The 19,998-nt window shown below is 31.9% G+C and overlaps 1 protein-coding gene and 1 long non-coding RNA gene across 2 annotated transcripts; one reads left to right on the plus strand and one right to left on the minus strand.

Moving 5' to 3' along the window:
• Positions 1 to 6,198: 6,198 nt before the first annotated feature.
• LOC107849419 (histone H3.2) lies at positions 6,199 to 6,825 on the plus strand. The gene has a single exon (XM_047409331.1). It carries the CDS (start codon positions 6,261 to 6,263, stop codon positions 6,669 to 6,671), a length of 411 nt encoding a protein of 136 aa, XP_047265287.1. The 5' UTR covers positions 6,199 to 6,260; the 3' UTR covers positions 6,672 to 6,825.
• An 8,441-nt stretch (positions 6,826 to 15,266) lies between these two features.
• On the minus strand, positions 15,267 to 16,785 carry LOC124897063. Its single transcript, XR_007053567.1, has 2 exons — positions 16,271 to 16,785; positions 15,267 to 15,843 (listed from the first exon to the last, which is right to left on the minus strand). It is a non-coding gene; the product is annotated as an uncharacterized LOC124897063 (long non-coding RNA).
• Between the last annotated feature and the right edge of the window lie 3,213 nt (positions 16,786 to 19,998).

Below are 19,998 nucleotides of genomic sequence, written 5' to 3' on the forward strand. Positions count from 1 at the left end.
GCTCTTGAAGATTGACCTCAAAAAGGCTTTTGACAGGCTGGAGTGGTCCTTCATCAGACAAGCCCTGTACTTCTTTAACTTTTCTCCTGGACTCTTAAAAATCATATTGTCCTATATATCCATCTCTTCCATCTCTGTTCTTGTGAATAGAAGTATAGCTCCTAGCTTCAGATCCAATAGGGGCATAAGATAAGGAGGCCCTATGTCACCCTAAATCTTCATTCATGCATGGAACTTCTTTCAAGAAGAATCAACCATGAAGTGGATATCCTCAATTGAACTCTATATCCATCAATAGATGAGGCTCTTTCATCTCTTACCTCTTTTTTGATGATGATCTGACCCTCTTTGCTAGAGCAAGTAGGGCAAACTTCCTCACAATACTAAGACCCTAGAAAGCTTTAGCATTTACTCAGGTCAAAAAGTTAATTCTGCCAAATCCAAGGTTCTTTTCTCAAAGAACTATAATTTGACCACTCAATAAGACCTCTCTACCATCCTTGGTATCAAGCCTTGCAATATATTTGGAAAATACATAGGTTTCCCAGTGTTCCAAAAGAATTCTATTGCCACTGACTTCTATTTCATTTTAGACAACATGAACAACAAGCTGACAGGTTAAAAGGCCAAGTTTCATAACATGGCTGGCAGAATCGCTTTGACAAAGACATCCCTGAGTAGTAGGCCTAACTATGTTATGCAATACATCCTTCTTCCTGATAAAATACATAACCTTATTTATAGGAATCAGAGATATTTTATCTAGGGAACAACTGCTTCTAAAAAAATAATGCATATGGTGAAATGAGATGCTATTACTAAGCCTAAAAAAAGAAGGGTTGGGAATGCAGAAAGTTGGCATCAAGAATGAAACCCTCATTAGCAGCCTAGCTTGGAGAATGCACACCAATCCTTCTTTCCTTTGGGTAGAGTCCTTACCAACAAATATAATAACAGCTCTAACCAAACCTTCACATCCTTCAAAACTTAGAGAAATATCTAAAAGAGTTGGACCCTTTAAAAGGATGCTATCCAATGGTCTGTTCAAAATGGTAATAAGGTAGGTGCCTGGAGGGACAGTGGGTCCCTAATTTTCCCCCTATAAGCCAAATTATCCAGGGTCCCTCCCAAATCCCTGTCCTGCTTTTAAGCTTTCCCATAGCTGGAAAAATGGTGAGTGGAACCTAGATTGTTTTCCCTTTGATATTTTCCTTGGCATCAGTCATAACATCATTAATTCTTTCTTTCCCAACCACTACATTAAAACTAATACCTCTCTTTGGTTGTTGAATGGCAATGACATTTTCTCTTACAAAAATGTTTATTCCCATATCTCTGGGATGAGACCTAATTCAAACTAAGTCCTTAAATCCTAAGGTTGGATTTGGAACAAAAACATCCCTAACAAGCTAAAATTTTTCTTGTTGCTGATGCACCATTAAAGCCTTCCAACAAGAGCAATCCTGGCTCATAGAGGCATTGACATCACTCTTTCCTACCAGATGTGCAACCATCCCCTAGAGGATATCCGCCACCTCTTCTTTGATTGTACCTCTGTTAGATCCTTCTGGATCAACCTTATCCAGAGATACAAAGGGGACTCCACCATTAATCTCTAAAACTTCTCCCTAATAAACTGGGAGAACACTTGAAAATCTCTACACTCTGCACCACTTCTGTTTTGACAACAGGATCCCTAGTCTACTCTTTTTTTTTTCTGCTTGTGGAACACTTGGAAAATCAGGAATTCAATAGTCAAAGATGTCATTATTCTTTTAAGAATGCCTATTCTGAGGCAACTGAATTTTTTCACCTCAAAACTCAGAACACAACTATCCACTGCAACACCATCACCATTTGCTGGATCCTCCCCAAATAATTCATGCAAACTCAATACTGATAGAGCCTATAAGGGTAATCCTGGTAAGAGAGGTATTGAGGGAGTAGTTAGGACATCGAGGGGGAACTGGGTTTTGGGTTTCTTTCAAAGCTTCACCCATGCCACCAATACCCTTATGGAGCTATTAGCTTTACAAAGGGGCCTTACTAGTGTCCTGGAGCATAATTTATACCCCATTAAGATTAGCATCGACTCTAAGGAGGTTATACATATGCTTCAACAAGGCAACTTGATATATAACCCTACTATTGATGAATGTATTTCTCTAATAAGAAGATTGAAAGGTTCACCCGTTCACCATAACTACAAGGAACAAAACAAGGTAGCTAATGTCATTGCCAAAGAAGGAGCTAGGCAGGATCAGTATGAAGAATGCAAGTTTTTCGCTGCACCCCCACCTTTTTGTAGTCCATGCTGTTTGGGCTGATATCGAAGGAGCATGTTATCATAGAAATGTCCCTTCCCCCATGAACTCAAATGGGCAACGCCCAACTATTTTTGTATTGGAGCTAGGTTAAGCTCCCACTCTATGTTTTTCTTTCAATTTTTACTATTAATGCATATCTATTTCACCATAAAAACTACTTATTAGATTTTGGTACTTTATTCTTATATTGTCTGAATTTACAACTCATTTAACTAGGAAAGAATGCGTACTAGGGTAATGATTAGATATGAGTTTGCATGGATTCACAAATCATAAGGACATCTATATTTTACTTTCTTTAGTCCATATTAAGCGAATTATAGATTTTGTACTATTCAAAGTGAAGACTTTATATTATTTGAGTCAAAGACATCACATTATTCGAACCAAAATTTTTACAGTTCAAACAATCTAAAGCAAAGACTTTATACCAAAGACTTCACATTGTTTGAGGTAAAGACTTTACATTACACCGTCTTTTAAGAACCAAGGTGCAACGAGACTAAATTTTTCCGAACTTTCACTCATACTAAAAAGAATGCAGGCAACAAATTTTATGAGTTTTTCCTTAATTGTCCTACTTGTCTAAATTATTTTTGATATGGCATTAATAGACGAGAGTTCTATATGTCCGAATGCAACCTCCTGATTCTTATCCCATACCGAATAAATTTAACAATCAAAAAAATTAAATTTATGAATATATTCATATTTTTAAAAATAATCACGCAAGGCGCGATCAAGTTCACTAGTAATAATAATACGATATGATGCTGATGGAGATGGATCTTAATGCATAATATGCCATCAATAAGGGTAAGGAAATAATGGTGCCAACAATGACCCTAAAATTAAAAGTAATGGAATCTTAGTCATATACTTCTCCAAATATTCAAGATTCTCAATCTGACCTGAAGTTCTATTTGTGGATATTAAAAGAGTTGTAAACTTGGATACACACCTTCACATGATGATCGCAACTGCAGATAATACACCTCACATAATCATTTTTACGGTGGTGGATGAGAGGAAATTCTAATGATTGAAGAACAAGTAGAGAGGAGGGATAAAATCGATTGGGGCGTTTAAGTGGCATTGTCTGTAGTGTCCACCTCATCAAAATGTTCATATTGAATTGTGTGTCCTTGAACAACCCTGACAAAGAAGGGGTATATTTGAACCATTTAGGTGGCGGTGAAGGTATTTTTGTATGAATACTATAATGGAGGGTGAAATCAATCCTTTCCACACAATAGAGGGGCAAAATTGATCCTTTACCCTTTAATTTTTGTACTCACTAGCAATAGTTTAATAAATTTTCGTTCCCGCAAAAATTTCGTTCTTCCTTTCTTTTCATGTTTTCTCCTTTTTTTTCTTCTTATTTGTGATTGTAATTGTACGAGTATTGTTTCACTGAGCTTATATTGCACATCCTTAATGATTCGAATTTAGTTGGTAGGAAAAAATGGATATTAGTATTGGATATTTTGAGCTAAAAAAAACTTGTTGAAGAAGATGAAGTGAGCTATTATCTTTTAAAGGTTTATATTGAATCCAACGAGTAAAAATTGCTATGATTGATAGTATTAGAAGGTGGTATTGCTGGAGTTATTTGAATAAGTACGAGCCAAAATTTGCCCATCTATTTGACATCCTAGCTACATCAAGATAATTTAGGCCATAATTGAACCATGTTAAATGTGTTACTTCCATCACTCACTAATTTAATTCACTTACCAATTTGACAGACGCTTTACAAGAGCATTATATCCCCTATAATTCTACAAGTGAGATCTAGAGATCGTACAATGTACGCAAACACGACTTTCATTTTACCTATAGACTATGGTCAAAATAAAGGTAAATTCATTGAGTTTAATCCAATATTATTATTTCTTACATAATCACATATTCAAGAAATTAATGATGGACTTTTTGATGAAATATATGAAAAATCCATTGGAGTTGTAAACATTTATGATTTGAATTTAACACTAGGTTAAAGAATACTCCTTCCGTCTCATTTTATCCGTCCTAAATTTTTTAATTTGGTATCCCATTTTACTTGTCCTTTTTTACTTATCAAGACAAGACAATTTTTTTCCCATATTTTATCCTTTGCATTAATTACTTTTTCTTTAAATAAAAATGTAAACATCATTTAATAGGGATACTATAGTAAACTAGCCATATTATTTTTCTTAATAGCTGTGCCATCCCAATTTGGGACGAGTAAAATGGAACGGAGGGAGTATAACTCGTTTTTCTTTTTTGAAAATGTTTTGTGGGTTTTTTATAGTTTATACGATTTCAACAATTTGTTCACAAACTAATGCGAATTTTTCAAGGAAATTAATGGCCCGTTTGGCCATGGAATTTTTTTTTTCCGAATTTTTTTTGGGAGTTGAAAACTGTGATGTTTGGCCATGAAAATTCGAAAAATAATTTCAGAAAAATTTTCTGAAAAGGGAAAACAGGTTTTTGTTACTTTTCACAATTTTTCAACTCCAATTCCAACTTTTATTATTATTACATATAACCCCAATCTTTTACATTTTTATATAAAACTTTTATTATAACATTACTTTTTCAATATTACGTATATAACAGTTTTAAAGAATAAGATAATTATAATTTCAAATTTAATGGTATCCTAATTAATATATATCTCTTTTTCTCTCTCACCATTATTTTTATCCCTTATATAATTTTCTCCCTTATTTAAGACATTATTTTACTGCTAATTTATATTTATACCCATAAATATATAAAGTATTATATTTATAATAGAAATATACAAAGTATGTTATATATAAAGTTTATACCATGTATATATCATATACACACATATATAAATATACAAAGTATGTTATATATGAAGTTTATACCACGTATATACCATATACATACATATATAAAAATACAAAGTATAAAGAAACATACTAAGCATATTTATATATTTATGATATATGATATAATATACCATAAATATGCAAAGCATGTTTTACATAGAAATAATTTAGTAACACACAGTAAAATCTTTCATGTATAAGAAAATTAAAGAAATAAATTAGCGGCGCCCTAAAATTTAATAACAACTCATCATTTTCTATTTTTTAGGAACGGAAAATGAAGAAAATAAATTAAATAAATTTCTAAAAAAATAAATTTGTTTGAAAGATAATATTTGTTACCTAAAAAATAGGAAGTAGTGATCTGTTAATATAACATTCATATTTAAAATTTTTAAATATGAGAAAGTGGCTATTAATGTAAATATTATATATGTCATAATTGAAATTCAATAAATATGACCATATATATGTAATTATTTTTATAATAGTGGCTAATTGTGTTATTTTTCCATTAGTAGATAAATTTTAGTTGAATGATTTTGATAGTTTGTAAAAGTTAGGGCATAAAATCATATTTAAATTATTTTTTTCAAAAGTTAAAAAAAAAATTTCAGAAAAGACATGACCAAACACAACTCCAACTCCAATTTCAACTCTAACTTTAACTCCAAAAAATTTTAGTTTTTATAATCAAACGGCTACTAAATAACCCATCTAAACCAGTGGTAGAAAAATTGCGGTAAAAGAAAAAGAATTGAGAAATATAAAAGAAAAACAATTAAAGAGACATCAGGTTTTATATACACGTGGCAGATGACCATTTGTTACTTCGCTAGCACGCAGATCGCTATCCTAGCGATCTATCTCTTCTCCAATCTTTACCGTTAAACCAAAATCTCAATCAACGGCCTACATTCACTCTCAATCATTACACCGCCAAAAAATTCAAAAATCTTTTCCAAATTTCCAAATTTCCAAATTCGCGCCCTCCATCTCTCTATATAAAATCCTCATTACCCATTTCTCAATAGTCACCGTTGTATTACTTCTTCAGCATTCTTAGTAGTATACATTAAAAATGGCGCGTACTAAGCAAACTGCTCGCAAATCTACTGGTGGAAAGGCACCAAGGAAGCAACTAGCTACAAAGGCAGCCAGAAAATCAGCTCCGGCAACTGGAGGAGTGAAAAAGCCTCACCGTTTCCGACCAGGAACTGTGGCTCTAAGAGAAATTAGGAAGTATCAGAAGTCAACTGAGTTGTTGATCAGGAAGTTGCCCTTTCAGAGGCTGGTGAGGGAGATCGCTCAGGATTTCAAGACGGATTTGAGGTTCCAGAGCAGTGCTGTGGCTGCTCTGCAAGAGGCTGCTGAGGCATACCTTGTTGGAGTGTTTGAAGATACTAATCTATGTGCTATTCATGCTAAGAGGGTCACGATTATGCCTAAGGATATTCAACTTGCTAGGAGGATTCGTGGTGAAAGGGCTTAGGAAGTAGAAGATTGTTACTGTTTTACTGTTTGTCGTCAAATCTTATTGTAGAGTTTAGTTGAAGCAATGTAGTAACTGTTGGTTCTACTGGCCTTCTGGATTCTGGTTAATGGAATTTGTACTTTGTTTTCTTCAATCAAACATCTTGCAATTACATTGATGCGTTATTTGCTCACAATTGAAGATTGAATCTACTTGTTTGATTGGCTATATTTTGTCTCTGATACGTTCACTTGTGACATTTTTGTATCAAGAAGTTCCATTTTCCATGCCCTTTTTGTTTCTTCTACTTATTGGTGCTGTGTATAGGTATTTAGAAAGTAACAAAAGGATTGACTACCAAAAACTGTTACAATGCATTGCCTGCATTTTATATGTGGAGGAAATGACACCTCAATATTAGCAGTATCATTGACTTAACAATCCTTTCATTTGATGAATTTTCTGTATTTGACTTAAAAGTTTCTGCGAAAATGAATTGTTGAGCTGCAGCTGTTGTATTTAAACTGAGGTTATTGGTGTATGTATAGTTGGATCTTGGGTTGAGGGGTGGAAATTAAGTTTCTTTTGGTGTTGATACTCTTGCCTACTACATAACCATAACAATTCACAATTTTGTTGCATCAACTAGATGAAATTTGTCTTAAAATAGACAAACATAGCTAACAATTTCTCAATGAAACAAACTGCTTAAGAGAAACCTGCTTGCAACATGAATTTCTTTTTATTCATATGGAGTAGCAGTGTACCACTTAGCATATGAGATATTATTTTCCAGCAACAGAATCAAATAGTGCTCTCATTTAAATGCTTCAACTTAAGCTCATTTTGTCAATGCTATATTTTTGTGCTGCCTGATTATTCTAAACGTATTATCATTATTTTTTAAACCTTCACTATTACGTTTTAGCATATGTTGGATCCTCAACATTAGTTGCCATATCATGTAAGAATATGATTAAATTTTATTTTTGTGGCGGAATCTTGAGATATATTGTTCATGAGTTGTGGTAGGATGCTAAACTTAACCTTGGGAAATGAAATCTAAGTTGTGCAAGGTTGCAAAAACGTTCATCCTCAGATCAGTATTTCACCTTGATTCAGCAGTGAATCGTTTTTTATGCTTTCTGAATATTACACTGCCCTGGGAAATAACATGTATGTTTACTGATGTGTTTAAAGTAAGTTTATGACTTCTGCAACTTCATGACATTATATAGTGTGAGAAGTATGCTAAAGTATACCTGTTTTTGTTTTTGTAAGTCCTCCTAAATGACTTTCTTGGTCTGTCATAGTTTCATTTTGATGATTAATTCTTTTGCTTGCTATTACCTTGTGACTAGGTTATCTTAACTTGGTTATTTGGTCAGTATTCAACATCTGCTAGAGAAATGATTCCTGGCCTGGGCTTGTGCTTGAACTGAAACTTGCCATTAGCCAATTCAAATTGATTAGTGGAGGAAGGGCGTAAGAAGGAATAGTTGATTAGTGTTACAGTTATTATTGTAAATCTCATATTAATGGAGGTATGCGTAAACTGTTGGTTAATTAGCATTTGAGATTTGATTACTGAAACCACTAGCTAGATTTGTTCAAAACTGGAGGCCTGTTTTTTGCCGAATATTTTTTTTTTTAACTTTTTATTCTTTTTGTTCAAAATAGAGCTTTTTGTTTCGATAAGTCCTTTAGAGTTAATGCTTTTGCTTGCTGTTACTTTGCTACTCCCTTCCCTTAAGCTTGGAAGTTGATTGTGACGCCCATGACAGAGGGAAACCTCTGAAGAAGGATTGCATATTACATCTTATGCCAATCCCACCACCTTATAAGAATAAGTTCCTAATCATTTGGCCAGTGCTGTTACACTGGACTCAATGTACAACTTTCGGAGAAAGGGTCAAGGGAAGTTGCATACTACCCATCAAAGTGCCTAGAGCATTCTCTACTTCTTTTTTATTTACAGTTCTGTATTGTGGATGCAACTTCTTACTGCATGTGCTTTTGTCAGTTGGAATTTGTGATCTTGAAGTTTGTCTCTACTTACTTGTTCTATTATCTATATTCTAACCTTTAAGTTGTGAGTTGTCAACACAAAACTTCGTTAAGTAATACAACCCTATTGACTTTAAAATGTCATTAATGCGAAATGCTAGTAATTGAAAAACAATTTCATCAGAGGGGTCCCGGTTTTACCTTCTCTGGTTTCTTTTTGATTTTACTATAGTTTGGCTGCTCTTCTTGTGGCCAACTTTTTCTGTGATTCCTTTGTCTTCCTTCCTTTTTCTTTTTAGCATGTGACCGGGAGAAATCTTCTTTGCCAATAGATTGATTAGTCTACTTAAATTAAGGTTGCTACTGCTCAATGTTTTTGTAGATTTTCTTATATTCATGTTTTATTCTTGCGGGAGTGAAAGCTATACAACTAATATGATAAGCATAACATTTCATGGAAAACATTTATGAGCTATAATTCTGTGCAAAAACAGAAGTTCTTCTGTTCATCTTTTGTGATCAATTAACTAACTTGCTCAATGTAAGTTCAAAACTGTGTAATATTCACAACTTTTGCTGATACAAGTTGAAATGTAAATGGTTTCATCTATTCGGAAGAGCCGTCTCTCTCTATTTAAGGTGTTTAATAAGTCAGTTCCTAGTCTTACCTAAGGCTGTTGGTCTATGTTGCTTGGGAGAACTGCTCTTTAGTTTCGGTCTGACATGAACTCAGTTTATGAATAGATTGGAAATGGTTTCATCGAGGGTTTCCTTTTCTCTTTATCAGGTAATTTCAACAACTGAAGTAGCTAAGTTTTGTTCTCGCTTCCAACAAGGTGACTGCTGCAGCATCTGAATGTGTCAACAAAGTGATGTTATCATTCAATTTAATACTGGGATAAGCAGTGTTGTGTCATATACTTTCTCCAATCTTCAAGATTCTCAATCTGACCTAAAGCTCAAACTGTGGATATCAATATCTACAGCTGGTACGCCTTAAAAGAGTTGTAAATTGAATAGCTTTCTCAATGTTATAGATTGGAAGTTTTAAACTTGGATAACTTGGCAGATGGAGAGGCCAAAGACTCAAATACCATCCTAATCGCATAGTTACCCCCTCTGACAACTACACTTAGTCGCAAACAAGTTCGGTCGGATATATGAATCCTCACTTCCTAATTTAATCTCATTACATATCCTCATTGTACTAACTGAACTAAAAGCGAAAACTAAGTACCAATGATCCAGAAGGAATATCGCAGCTAAAGCAACATTTGTTCAATCACTTTCAAACCAAAGATTTGGGAAGTTAAAGTATTTCTTGGGAATTGAGGTAGCACAATACAAGACAAGTATTGCCATCTCACAAAGAAAATATGCTTTGGACATACTAGAAGAGACATGCATGTTAAATTGCAAACCTATTGACACTCCTATGGATCCAAATATCAAACTCGTCCATGGACACCGAAAGATCCTGGTAGATATAGAAGACTAGTTGGTAAATTAAATTATCTCACTATCACACGCCTGGACATTTCATTTGCTGTAAGTGTGGTTAGTTTCTCCAAGCTCCATGTAAAGATCATTGGAATGCAGTAATTCGCATCCTCATATACATCAGAAAAGCTCCAGGACAAGATTGATATATTGAGACAAAGGTCACACAAACATTGTTCTGATGCGGATTGGGCAGGTTCTCCAACAGATAGACACTCTACTTCTGGGTATTGTATCATGATTGGAGGAAATTTAATTTCTTGGAAAAGTAAGAAGCAAGATTTGTTGTCAGATCTAGTGCAGAAGCTGAATGTCGAGCTATGGCCCTTGCTAGATGCGAGCTTATTTGGCTGAAACAATTTCTCCAAGAGTTAAAATGTGTTGAATTCAACCAGATGAAGCTTATATGTGAGAATCAGGCTGCCCTACGTATTGCCTCAAATCCAGTTTTCCATGAAAGAATGAAACTTATAGAGGTGGACTGTCATTTTATTAGGCAGAAGATTGAGTCCGAATGCATTGCCACCAACTTCGTCGGTTCAAATGACCAATTGGCAGATATTCTTACTAAGTCCCTTAGAGAAGCTCTTTGGATACATTTGCGGCAAGCTCGGAGCGTATCAAATCATTCAGGAGATAGCAATACCTGTAAAGGTCAAGCAGCTCAGACTAGAATCGTAATAGACTGTACCATTCAGAATTCGGTTGGACATTTGGGTGAAATGGAGGATAAGTGACAATAACAATGAGAACACCATGCCCTCAACTGGTCACAACACTCTTTAGGTACTAAAGCCTACTGGATCAAAAATGCATTGACCATAGGCTTTTGTGATATAATAATCTGACGAAAAGATATTGTATTGAGGTAATATGTGACAATGTGACTGATTTATTCACCAACTCTCCTCCAATTGCAACTTTCAAGAAGATGGTGCGCAAGATCGGGATGTGACAGTCAAAGTGAGAACCAATTAACCATATAATTGTGATCAACATGTGGCAGCATTAAACTAAGATGTTTGACTTGAGATGTATATATCCCTAAGACATATCTTGTTTAGCACTAGAGTTTAACCATCAAAGGGACAACCTTGAACATTCTTTGTGTATATCCCTCACTAAGAAATTTGCCACCTGCACAGGAGAATTTTCTCCATCCCAGTGAAGTTTACTCAGACAAATTTTGCAGGTTGTTGAAAATAATGACCTTCTTAATTTGCAATTTTGTTCATGGAATGTAGATCCAGTGACACTCAGTGAAGGAAGAACCAACATATACACTGTTGGCAGTAGCTGCTTCAAAATGTAGGGGTGGGAGAGTTCAATGCAGAATTAGTTAAAAGATGACACAATACACATATCTAATATAAAAGGAAAGACACACAAACACAAAATAAATAAAAAACCAGAGGTGTTTATTGAAAAAAAGCATGTCTTAATCCTGGCAATACAAGATCTATATCTCAATCCAGGTTAAAATGTTGCACATTCATGTTAACTGTTAATATGCATATCAACAACTTCCTCGCTACTTGACGAGTCTTTTGTAGTTCTACATTCATATCCGTGTCTCAATACAATAAAGTGCAATGATACCGCTTCACTAATATCCATGCTACTGATTGGAAAACAAAGAAGCAACTATTAACAATACATATGTTAAACCAATAATCAAACCAATAAGATATTTTTTATCGGTTTTTAGTCTTTAACAGTTCGGTTTTCGGTTTAACCGATAAGAAAATACTCATAAAATAAAAATAGTACTCACCAACATGAAAAATAATTGAATCTTACTTGCAACAAAAAATTCTACATGATGTGTTTTTATTTACAAGAATCTTCAAGTTTGGACTAAATATTGTTAGGAGAAATTAAGAGTTTGTATAATTGAAATAACAGGTTTGTTAATTTGTAAAAATTAAACTGAAATTAAGAGAAATATATAATAAGTCATATATATATCTATATCTATAATCTATAATATATTAAAAGTGTGAATGCCTTAGAAATGTTGTTTGAACTTTTTGCTCTTCATTAAAAGTCTTTGCTTTAGATAAAATTATCTTTCCACTATTTTTTCTATTTTCTTAAAAGTTATAATTTAATTCAAGAAATTAGGAGTCATAAATATATGGTAAGAGTTTAACTTATGGTAAATTAGGAGTCTATAATTCTATTCTATTTTCAATTGGACAATACCATTGAAGCAAATTTTACCTATATAAAGAATAAAATTATGCTCATGCCAAATTAAGAAAACATCTTTGCACAAATTATTTTTGAGGTGATAACAAATTTCTCTCGTTTAGTATCATATTTTTTTCTACATTGATTTTATTGATCAAGAATAAGAATAACAAAACATCTTTTATGTATGTAAGTAACTTTCGTTATTGAATTTTCAATGTAACTTTATATCAATTTCGGATATCCTTTTTTATTACATTAAGTTTATTGATCATGAATATCTATTTTAGCTTTCTTTTTAGGTGTTGAAAAATGATAAATATATGTTTTGACATTCTTGAGACAAAGACTGACGACTTATTAAATACGAAGTTCATATTTTTTTTTCTTGTAGTATTTTTTGTAAAATAAGGTACCGGGTACGTGTTTTATTCACGCTCATATATCTATATCTATAATCTATTTTATATTTTTAATATTTTTTATAATATATTTAAAGTGTGAAAAATCTTAGAAATATCATTTAAACTTTTTGTCCTTCATTAAAAGTCTTTGCTTTAGACAAAATCGTCTTTTCACTATTTTTTCCTAATATTTAAGAGTTGAAAATTAATTAAATATATTTATTTATGACAAGTAATACTTTTTTTCATTAGGTTAAGAATTCTAAATCAATTAAGTTTGATTTTAAGAAGATTTGAAAAATCTAGAAATAAATATAAAAGCGTTAGAATAAGAAAAATTTAAGAAGTACCAAATTTTAAAAAGTTTTAAGTACGTAATAAGAATGAAAATGATTTTGTAAAAATTTGACTTTAAAAATAAGGTAATATTTTTTAAATATAGAAAAAATAATTATACCTTGACTTTAAAAACAAGAAAAGATTTTAAATAAAAAAAAATTATACCATAAATATGGTTCAAATTGATGCGTCTCTCTTAGTCTCTGCGAGGGAAAAAGGGTAAAAGTGATGATCAACCACTTAGAACTTCTGGTGGTAAAATAAATATATGTGCTTACACTAAAATATATCTTTATGTTTACATTATTGTATTAAAGTGAAGAATATTTGAAAAGTGATTTAAATTTTTACACTTAATAAAAAATCTCCGTACAGATAAAATTATATTTATATCTATATCTATAATCTATAATCTATAATATATTAAAAGTGTGAAAACTCTTAGAAAAGTGATTTGAACTTTTTGCCCTTCATTAAAAGACTGTCTTTTAGGCAAAACTGTCTTTTCATTATTTTTTTAATTTATTATTTACTAATTATTTTTATTATATTAACTAGACTCCTAAAATATATGAGACTCCTAAACTATATGGAAAGAAAATTAATTAATATTTTCCTTTGATGAATTAAAAAAATACTCCTAAAAATAGAATCCTATTAAGGAAATACTTTTATAAATATTGAGATGCACGTTAAACTGTTTATGGTAAAATCTTTAAAAAGTATTAAATTAACATGGAAAGGAAAAAAAATATTTAAGAATTAAAATTTTATATTATTTAAGAAAAGTATGCATGGTAACAAAAAATCCCTACCACTTTTTAAGGTAAGAATTTTAGGAAGCAAATATATTTTCTTTTAAAAAAATAATGCATGGAAAGAAAAAAGATTATTGGATTCAAGCAAGAAATATAATATTTAACACTTGTATATCAATTAGAATTTTACCTTATATAAAAAAGAATATCTACAATTCTATTTAAATAGTATTTTTGATAAATTTTACTAGAAACATATGTATGATTCCTCTACTTCTATGTTTTCTTTTTGTTTTGATTTTGATTGATGATTAATAAGATTTTTCATTCTTGAATTCATTAGGGTTTTCTAGCCTTCTATTGCATGAAATTTTTTTTTATTTACAACTTAATAAAACAAAGGACGTATGTTTCAATGATTCAGTTATTGTCTAGATTGGTGGATGCTTAACTTTTTAACCCTCAACTTCTTTATTGTTTTTGTCAATATTATAGAATTCAACATGTATATATATATATATATCTTCTTTGTTTTCATTCAAATCATTCTTTAGGGTCAAAATTTCACTCAGATAAGCTAAGAATTATATTCATCAAAATCGAAGCTTTGTGATCACTATTGTATTGTTTTGCTGTTGTTTACAGGTCCTAGATAAATTTCGGTTATCTTTAAGGAATTCTTGTGTAAAGATTAGGTTTAATTGTATTGTATTAATATCTCTATTAGTATTATTTTGTGGTAGTTTACAGTTTGTAGATAAATGTTGATCGGCTTGGAGGAATTTTTGTGTGTAAAATTTAAGTTTAATTGTATTATTTTGATATCTATTTTATCGTATTATTTTGTTGTAGTTTACAGGTGCTACATAAATGTTGGTCAGCTTTGAATAATTTTTATAGATAAAGGTTAGGTTTAATTGTGTTATTTTAAAATCTTTGCTTTGAATTTTTTTTGTGCAAAGGTTAGGTTTAGTCGTATTATTTTAATATCTCTATTATTTTATTTTATTATATGAGTTTACAAGTATTAAATGACTGTTGGACGGCCTTGAGAAAATTTTTGTGTAAAGGTTAAATTTAATTGTATTATTTTATTATTTCTATCATCGTAATGTTTTGTTGCAGTTTACACGTGGTAGATTTTTTTTATAAAGGTTAGGTTTAATTAAATAAATTTTTCAGCTTTATATATTCATGTTGAATTTAATTATTATATTCGTCTTTATAATTTAAACATATATCCTATTTAGTGTGATGTTTGAACTCATTAAAGTGAGATATACGTGTGAGACGCGTACAACTAAACTAGTATATATATATATATGTATAGGTGTATATATATATACATATTCTTATTGGGTTATTGGTCGGTTTACCCAATAACCCAATAAGAAAAAATCAAATCGAACCAATAACCCAATAATTTTTTTTTTATAAAACCATTAAAAAATGTTAACCCAATAATCCAAGAACAATAAACCAATAATATTTTTATCAGTCGGTTGGATTTTTGCACACCCCTACTATCCACTATCCAGTTATACAGACGTGAGAACAAGCTTGAAGCTTCTCAAGGGAAAACGTATTCAAGAAAATCTCCAAATCATACCCGACGGACCGTAGCCATCCAAATAACTACAGTGTTGGTTCCAGCTGTATAGATCAACCAAATGACCAAACCTGTCCTAGTGTACCAATAGATATGACTTAGTACGTCCTTGCTAATTTAATGGAACAAAATTTGTGGTGAAATGCTATAAAGAACTCAGAACCAGTTGGATTATTTGTCAACCCCATTTCCGTCACTGTTGTCTACCATGTTCCCTCCATAGAGTCTTCCAGGAATTGCCTTTCCTATTGAATAATGCATAAGGTCAACTTCATGGCCCTTGCATGACTTGTTCGTGCAAGTATCAGGTCCTTCTTCACACCCTCCCATCTTGAAGTTATGAAGTAGAAACACCTTCTCATGCAGTCTGGTTACTAAATCTGAAGTGAGCAACAAAAATGTGAGAATTAAGGTCTCAAACAAGGAAAAAGATGTCAGACATTTTTTGAAGAGCAACAACTAAACCGCAGAGACAGATCTACGCTCAGATTAACTGCATAAATGATGGTGAAGAAGTAGGTAAGAAAGCACAGATGACCTTTTGTTATTCCAGTCAACAATTCAAACTTTTACCCAACTAATGTGGTTTCCATATATGATCAAACTGCTAAATTTAATTGATGTTACTACTAAATCGAAGAGACCCCACCTCTAAATTATTCAATCGATCAATTGACCAATCAACTATGTTCCAAATAAAATCCCTAACTCCGCCTATGGGAGCCTCATATTACCATTCCCAAGTCTGGATAAAAGGAGGATGTTGCGAGTTAATGGCTAACATAACGCATAAGATCAAGAGTCTACCTCTAAACTAAGCTCCTTTACATTTTTTTAAAAAATTGCACGTGACATTTCTTTGATATGTAACTTTACATTTTGTAGGACATGGTGTACCACAATCCGCGAGGCAGTTAGCTACATCCGCAGGTTTTGTGTTGGTAAGTGAACACCAACGATGCACTGAAGTAACTTTTCTTTAGATACTCCCTAAACTGAACATCCTATTGAAGATGGTGTACCACAACCAACGATGCACTGAAGTAACTTTTCTGGAGATACTCCCCAAACTGAACATCCTATCAGACATGTTAATGTACCAGCCATAGCATTATGCTCTGTCAACACAAGCATTGCAATGAACAACACTACAACAACTTTCATTGCCATTGATAGAGAGTTAATTTGCACTACAGATGCTGTTCTTGTTTTTTGGTTGGTGCGAAAATAAGCTTGTCATACGGAACTATTTATAGAGGAAACAAATATCATAATATTGATTTTAGATTAATATATCTAAGATAATTTGTGTGATGGAGAATCAAGGGAGGAGCCACACCCTTATCCAAAAGGTATCAATTGAGATCCTGGAGGAGCCACTCCCTTACCCAAAAGGTATCAATTGAGACCTGACCCATGAATTCACACGAAAATTATATTATGTATTTACTCAGGGGCGGAAATGGGAGTTCAACATAACCCCGTTTGTGATACAATCAATAAGTAAATGCAATCAATCAATCAACCAACCAACCATTCGTTCAATCAAACACTCGTTGGGTCAGCCTTACGAATCATTTCCAACTTTTCCACTTTATTCGAGGCTCTTTTCAACAAAAATCAAAAGTATTTAAAATAGTTGATGCAACAGTAGTCGCACAATGGCGCTAATTGGTTTAGAGCAATGTACTGCAATAGCAATATCAAAAATAGTACCTGATTATCAATTCGCCGCAACTCATGTCATTCAGTCCCGATCACATGGAACCCACCAGACGAAATAGCCTTTGCAACAAGTCGAGAGATAAACAATTAAAGGGGAAAGGGAGACGGCATTTTGTAGGGCATAAATTGACTAAGTTGAGTCAAAACTGTAGGCTAGAGCTACGTTTAGAGAAGGGTTTTATATATTGGATTAAGATGATAGAATTAATATATAACAGAAGTTTAAAGCATGAACACAACATCATTTAGGAAATCACAACTATATTATTTCAAATAAAAAGTTAATAGTCATGTGAATGATACTACTACTGTCCACAATTTATAGAACTAAAAGGACTGCTGAAATTTACAACATAGATTGAATCATGAGAATATCAAAACTTCCTTCTATTCCAGCAACGTCGTGTGGGAGCACGAGGGTCTTTAGCAGGTTTAGGCATATCATGAAAGTCGACCATTATGATCCTTCTCTTGGCTTCCGTTCAGGCATATATCATGAAAGTCGTGTGGCCACGTTCCTCTTTTGTGATCCCATACTAGTATTAGGGGACTGTAGAGTTCCTTCTTTATCAGCATCCAATTGCTTGTTGACCAAGCCAATCTCGCATTTGTTATTCAATTCTTCCATTGCATTTCAATTGTTGTGTTTTACCAGAGGGGCATCTTGTATACAACTCTTGATTTTCAGTCTAAACTTCAATGACGGTTTCTGGTTTGTAGGCGCAATAATCCGTTGTGTATCTTCCTCAGGCTCTTTTTCTTTTTCAACCTTAGTGACTTCATCTTCATCACCAACGCTGTCTTCTTCATCAACAGTACTAATGTCATCATCTTCTTCATCTTCAGTAAAGTCATCTCGCGATAAAACAACATCCTGATGATCTTGGTTTTGCATTTTTCAAACTAAGCAGGATATTTGTATTGACCAACTAAAATAGCAACTTCAATATAATCAAATTGAATATATCATCATACAAGGCAGACGCATTAATTATGACCTACCTATTTTAGTTTAGCAATCACATTATTGTTGCCACTCTTTATGGTGATACGATTAATTCATATAGGAACCTACTGAAACATCCAACAATATTGCATCTATTTAATGCATTATTATATCTTTGTTGTGAAACTCCTCGTAATTTAATTTTAGAAATTTATTTTAAAAATTTGAACATAAATAATAAAATAATTATATTTGAATGAACTAGTTACAAAGAGTACAATTCATGAAACTAAACAAGTAAATGACTATAAATATACAATTAATCAATAACTATAAACTAAAGCACGTTTGTTTTTGTTTTATATTGTTTTTGGAAATTTACCATGTTTGTCCACAAGTCCCAAAGAAATAACTTGGAATACGCGTCTTAAAAGTATTATTATATGCCTCTTTAGGAAAATTATTTAATAAAAACTCAAAAGGGTGTGTGTATACTTTTGGAGTATAGAATTCACATTAGCATACGTTTAATAATATATTTGATTTGATTACGTCAATGTAGTATGACCTCCGTTCTGATATACAATCATGCAAATTGTATAGAACGAACAAAGTTATAGTGTGCATATTTTTAGTGGGCGAAAGGGAAATAATAGTCTGCAAATGTATGATTAGTAGATGATGTATATATATTGATTAATAAATAATCGGCAAATGTGATTTGCATATAATATATATATATTGATTAATAAATGTAAATATTTTTGGCCTGGAGTTTGAATGGTAACTTTCATAAAATTACACGTTTTGTCGTCGTCAAATGGTTTGATGTTTAATTTTTATCTACCTTTTACGCTTTAACAATTGAATTTATGCCCCATTCAGAAATTAAAGTCATGCAAAAAAATAACTTATGAATATTATCTATAATCTATAATATATTAAAATATATTAAAAGTATGAAGGCCTTTTAAAAAATTGATTTGAATTTTCTGTCCATCATTAAAAGACTCTTCTTTAGACAAAACTGTTTTTTCACTATTTTTTAAAATTTATTATTTAATTATTTTTATTATATTAACTAAACTTTTTAAAATATATGGTAAAAGAATTAATTAATATTTTTATCTCTATTAGACTTTCTAAAATATATGGGACTCCTAAAATATATGGTAGGAGAATTAATTACTAATATTTTCCTTTCTAATGTTCAATTAAAGAAATTTAACATTTGTTTAAATTTTAAGTGTGATATACTTCGTGAAACCCTAAGCTAATTGATTAATGGGTAATCAATTCTACTATTTATGACATAAAATACTAATGACATTCCTGTTCACAAAAAAAAATTATTATATACTAGATAATTTCTAAACCATAACTTTAATATTCAAAAATTAGACTTGGGACTCCTAAAGTAAAGTATATGATAGGAGAATTAATTAATATTTTCCTTTCTACTATACTTTCTAAAATATATGGGACTCCTAAAATATATGGTAAGAGAATTAATTAATATTTTTCTTTTTACTGTTCAATTAGAGAAATACTCCTAAAATAGGACTTTATTAAGGAAATACTTCTATAAATATTTAGGACTTTATTAAGGAAATACTTCTATAAATATTGAGATGCACATTAAACTAGAGAATAAATCAGTTTGCCTATTGGGAGATATGATTGATGCCCGTCTAACTTGATTCGATTGCATGTCTAGATTGGTGGATGCTTGATTTTCTAACTCTCAACTTCTTCATTGTCTTTGTCAGCATAATAAAATTCAACATGTGTGTATATATATATCTTCTTTGTTTTCATGTAAAATCATTCTTTAGGGCCAAAATTTTCGTTCAGGCAAGAATTA

Source organism: Capsicum annuum, chromosome 1 (genome assembly GCF_002878395.1).
Source record: "Capsicum annuum cultivar UCD-10X-F1 chromosome 1, UCD10Xv1.1, whole genome shotgun sequence".
NCBI lineage: Eukaryota > Viridiplantae > Streptophyta > Magnoliopsida > Solanales > Solanaceae > Capsicum > Capsicum annuum.

What these genes read in the sequence shown, in the direction of transcription:
- LOC107849419 (XM_047409331.1), top strand. Translation starts at nt 6,261, where the DNA reads ATGGCGCGTACTAAGCAAACTGCTCGCAAATCTACTGGTGGAAAGGCA.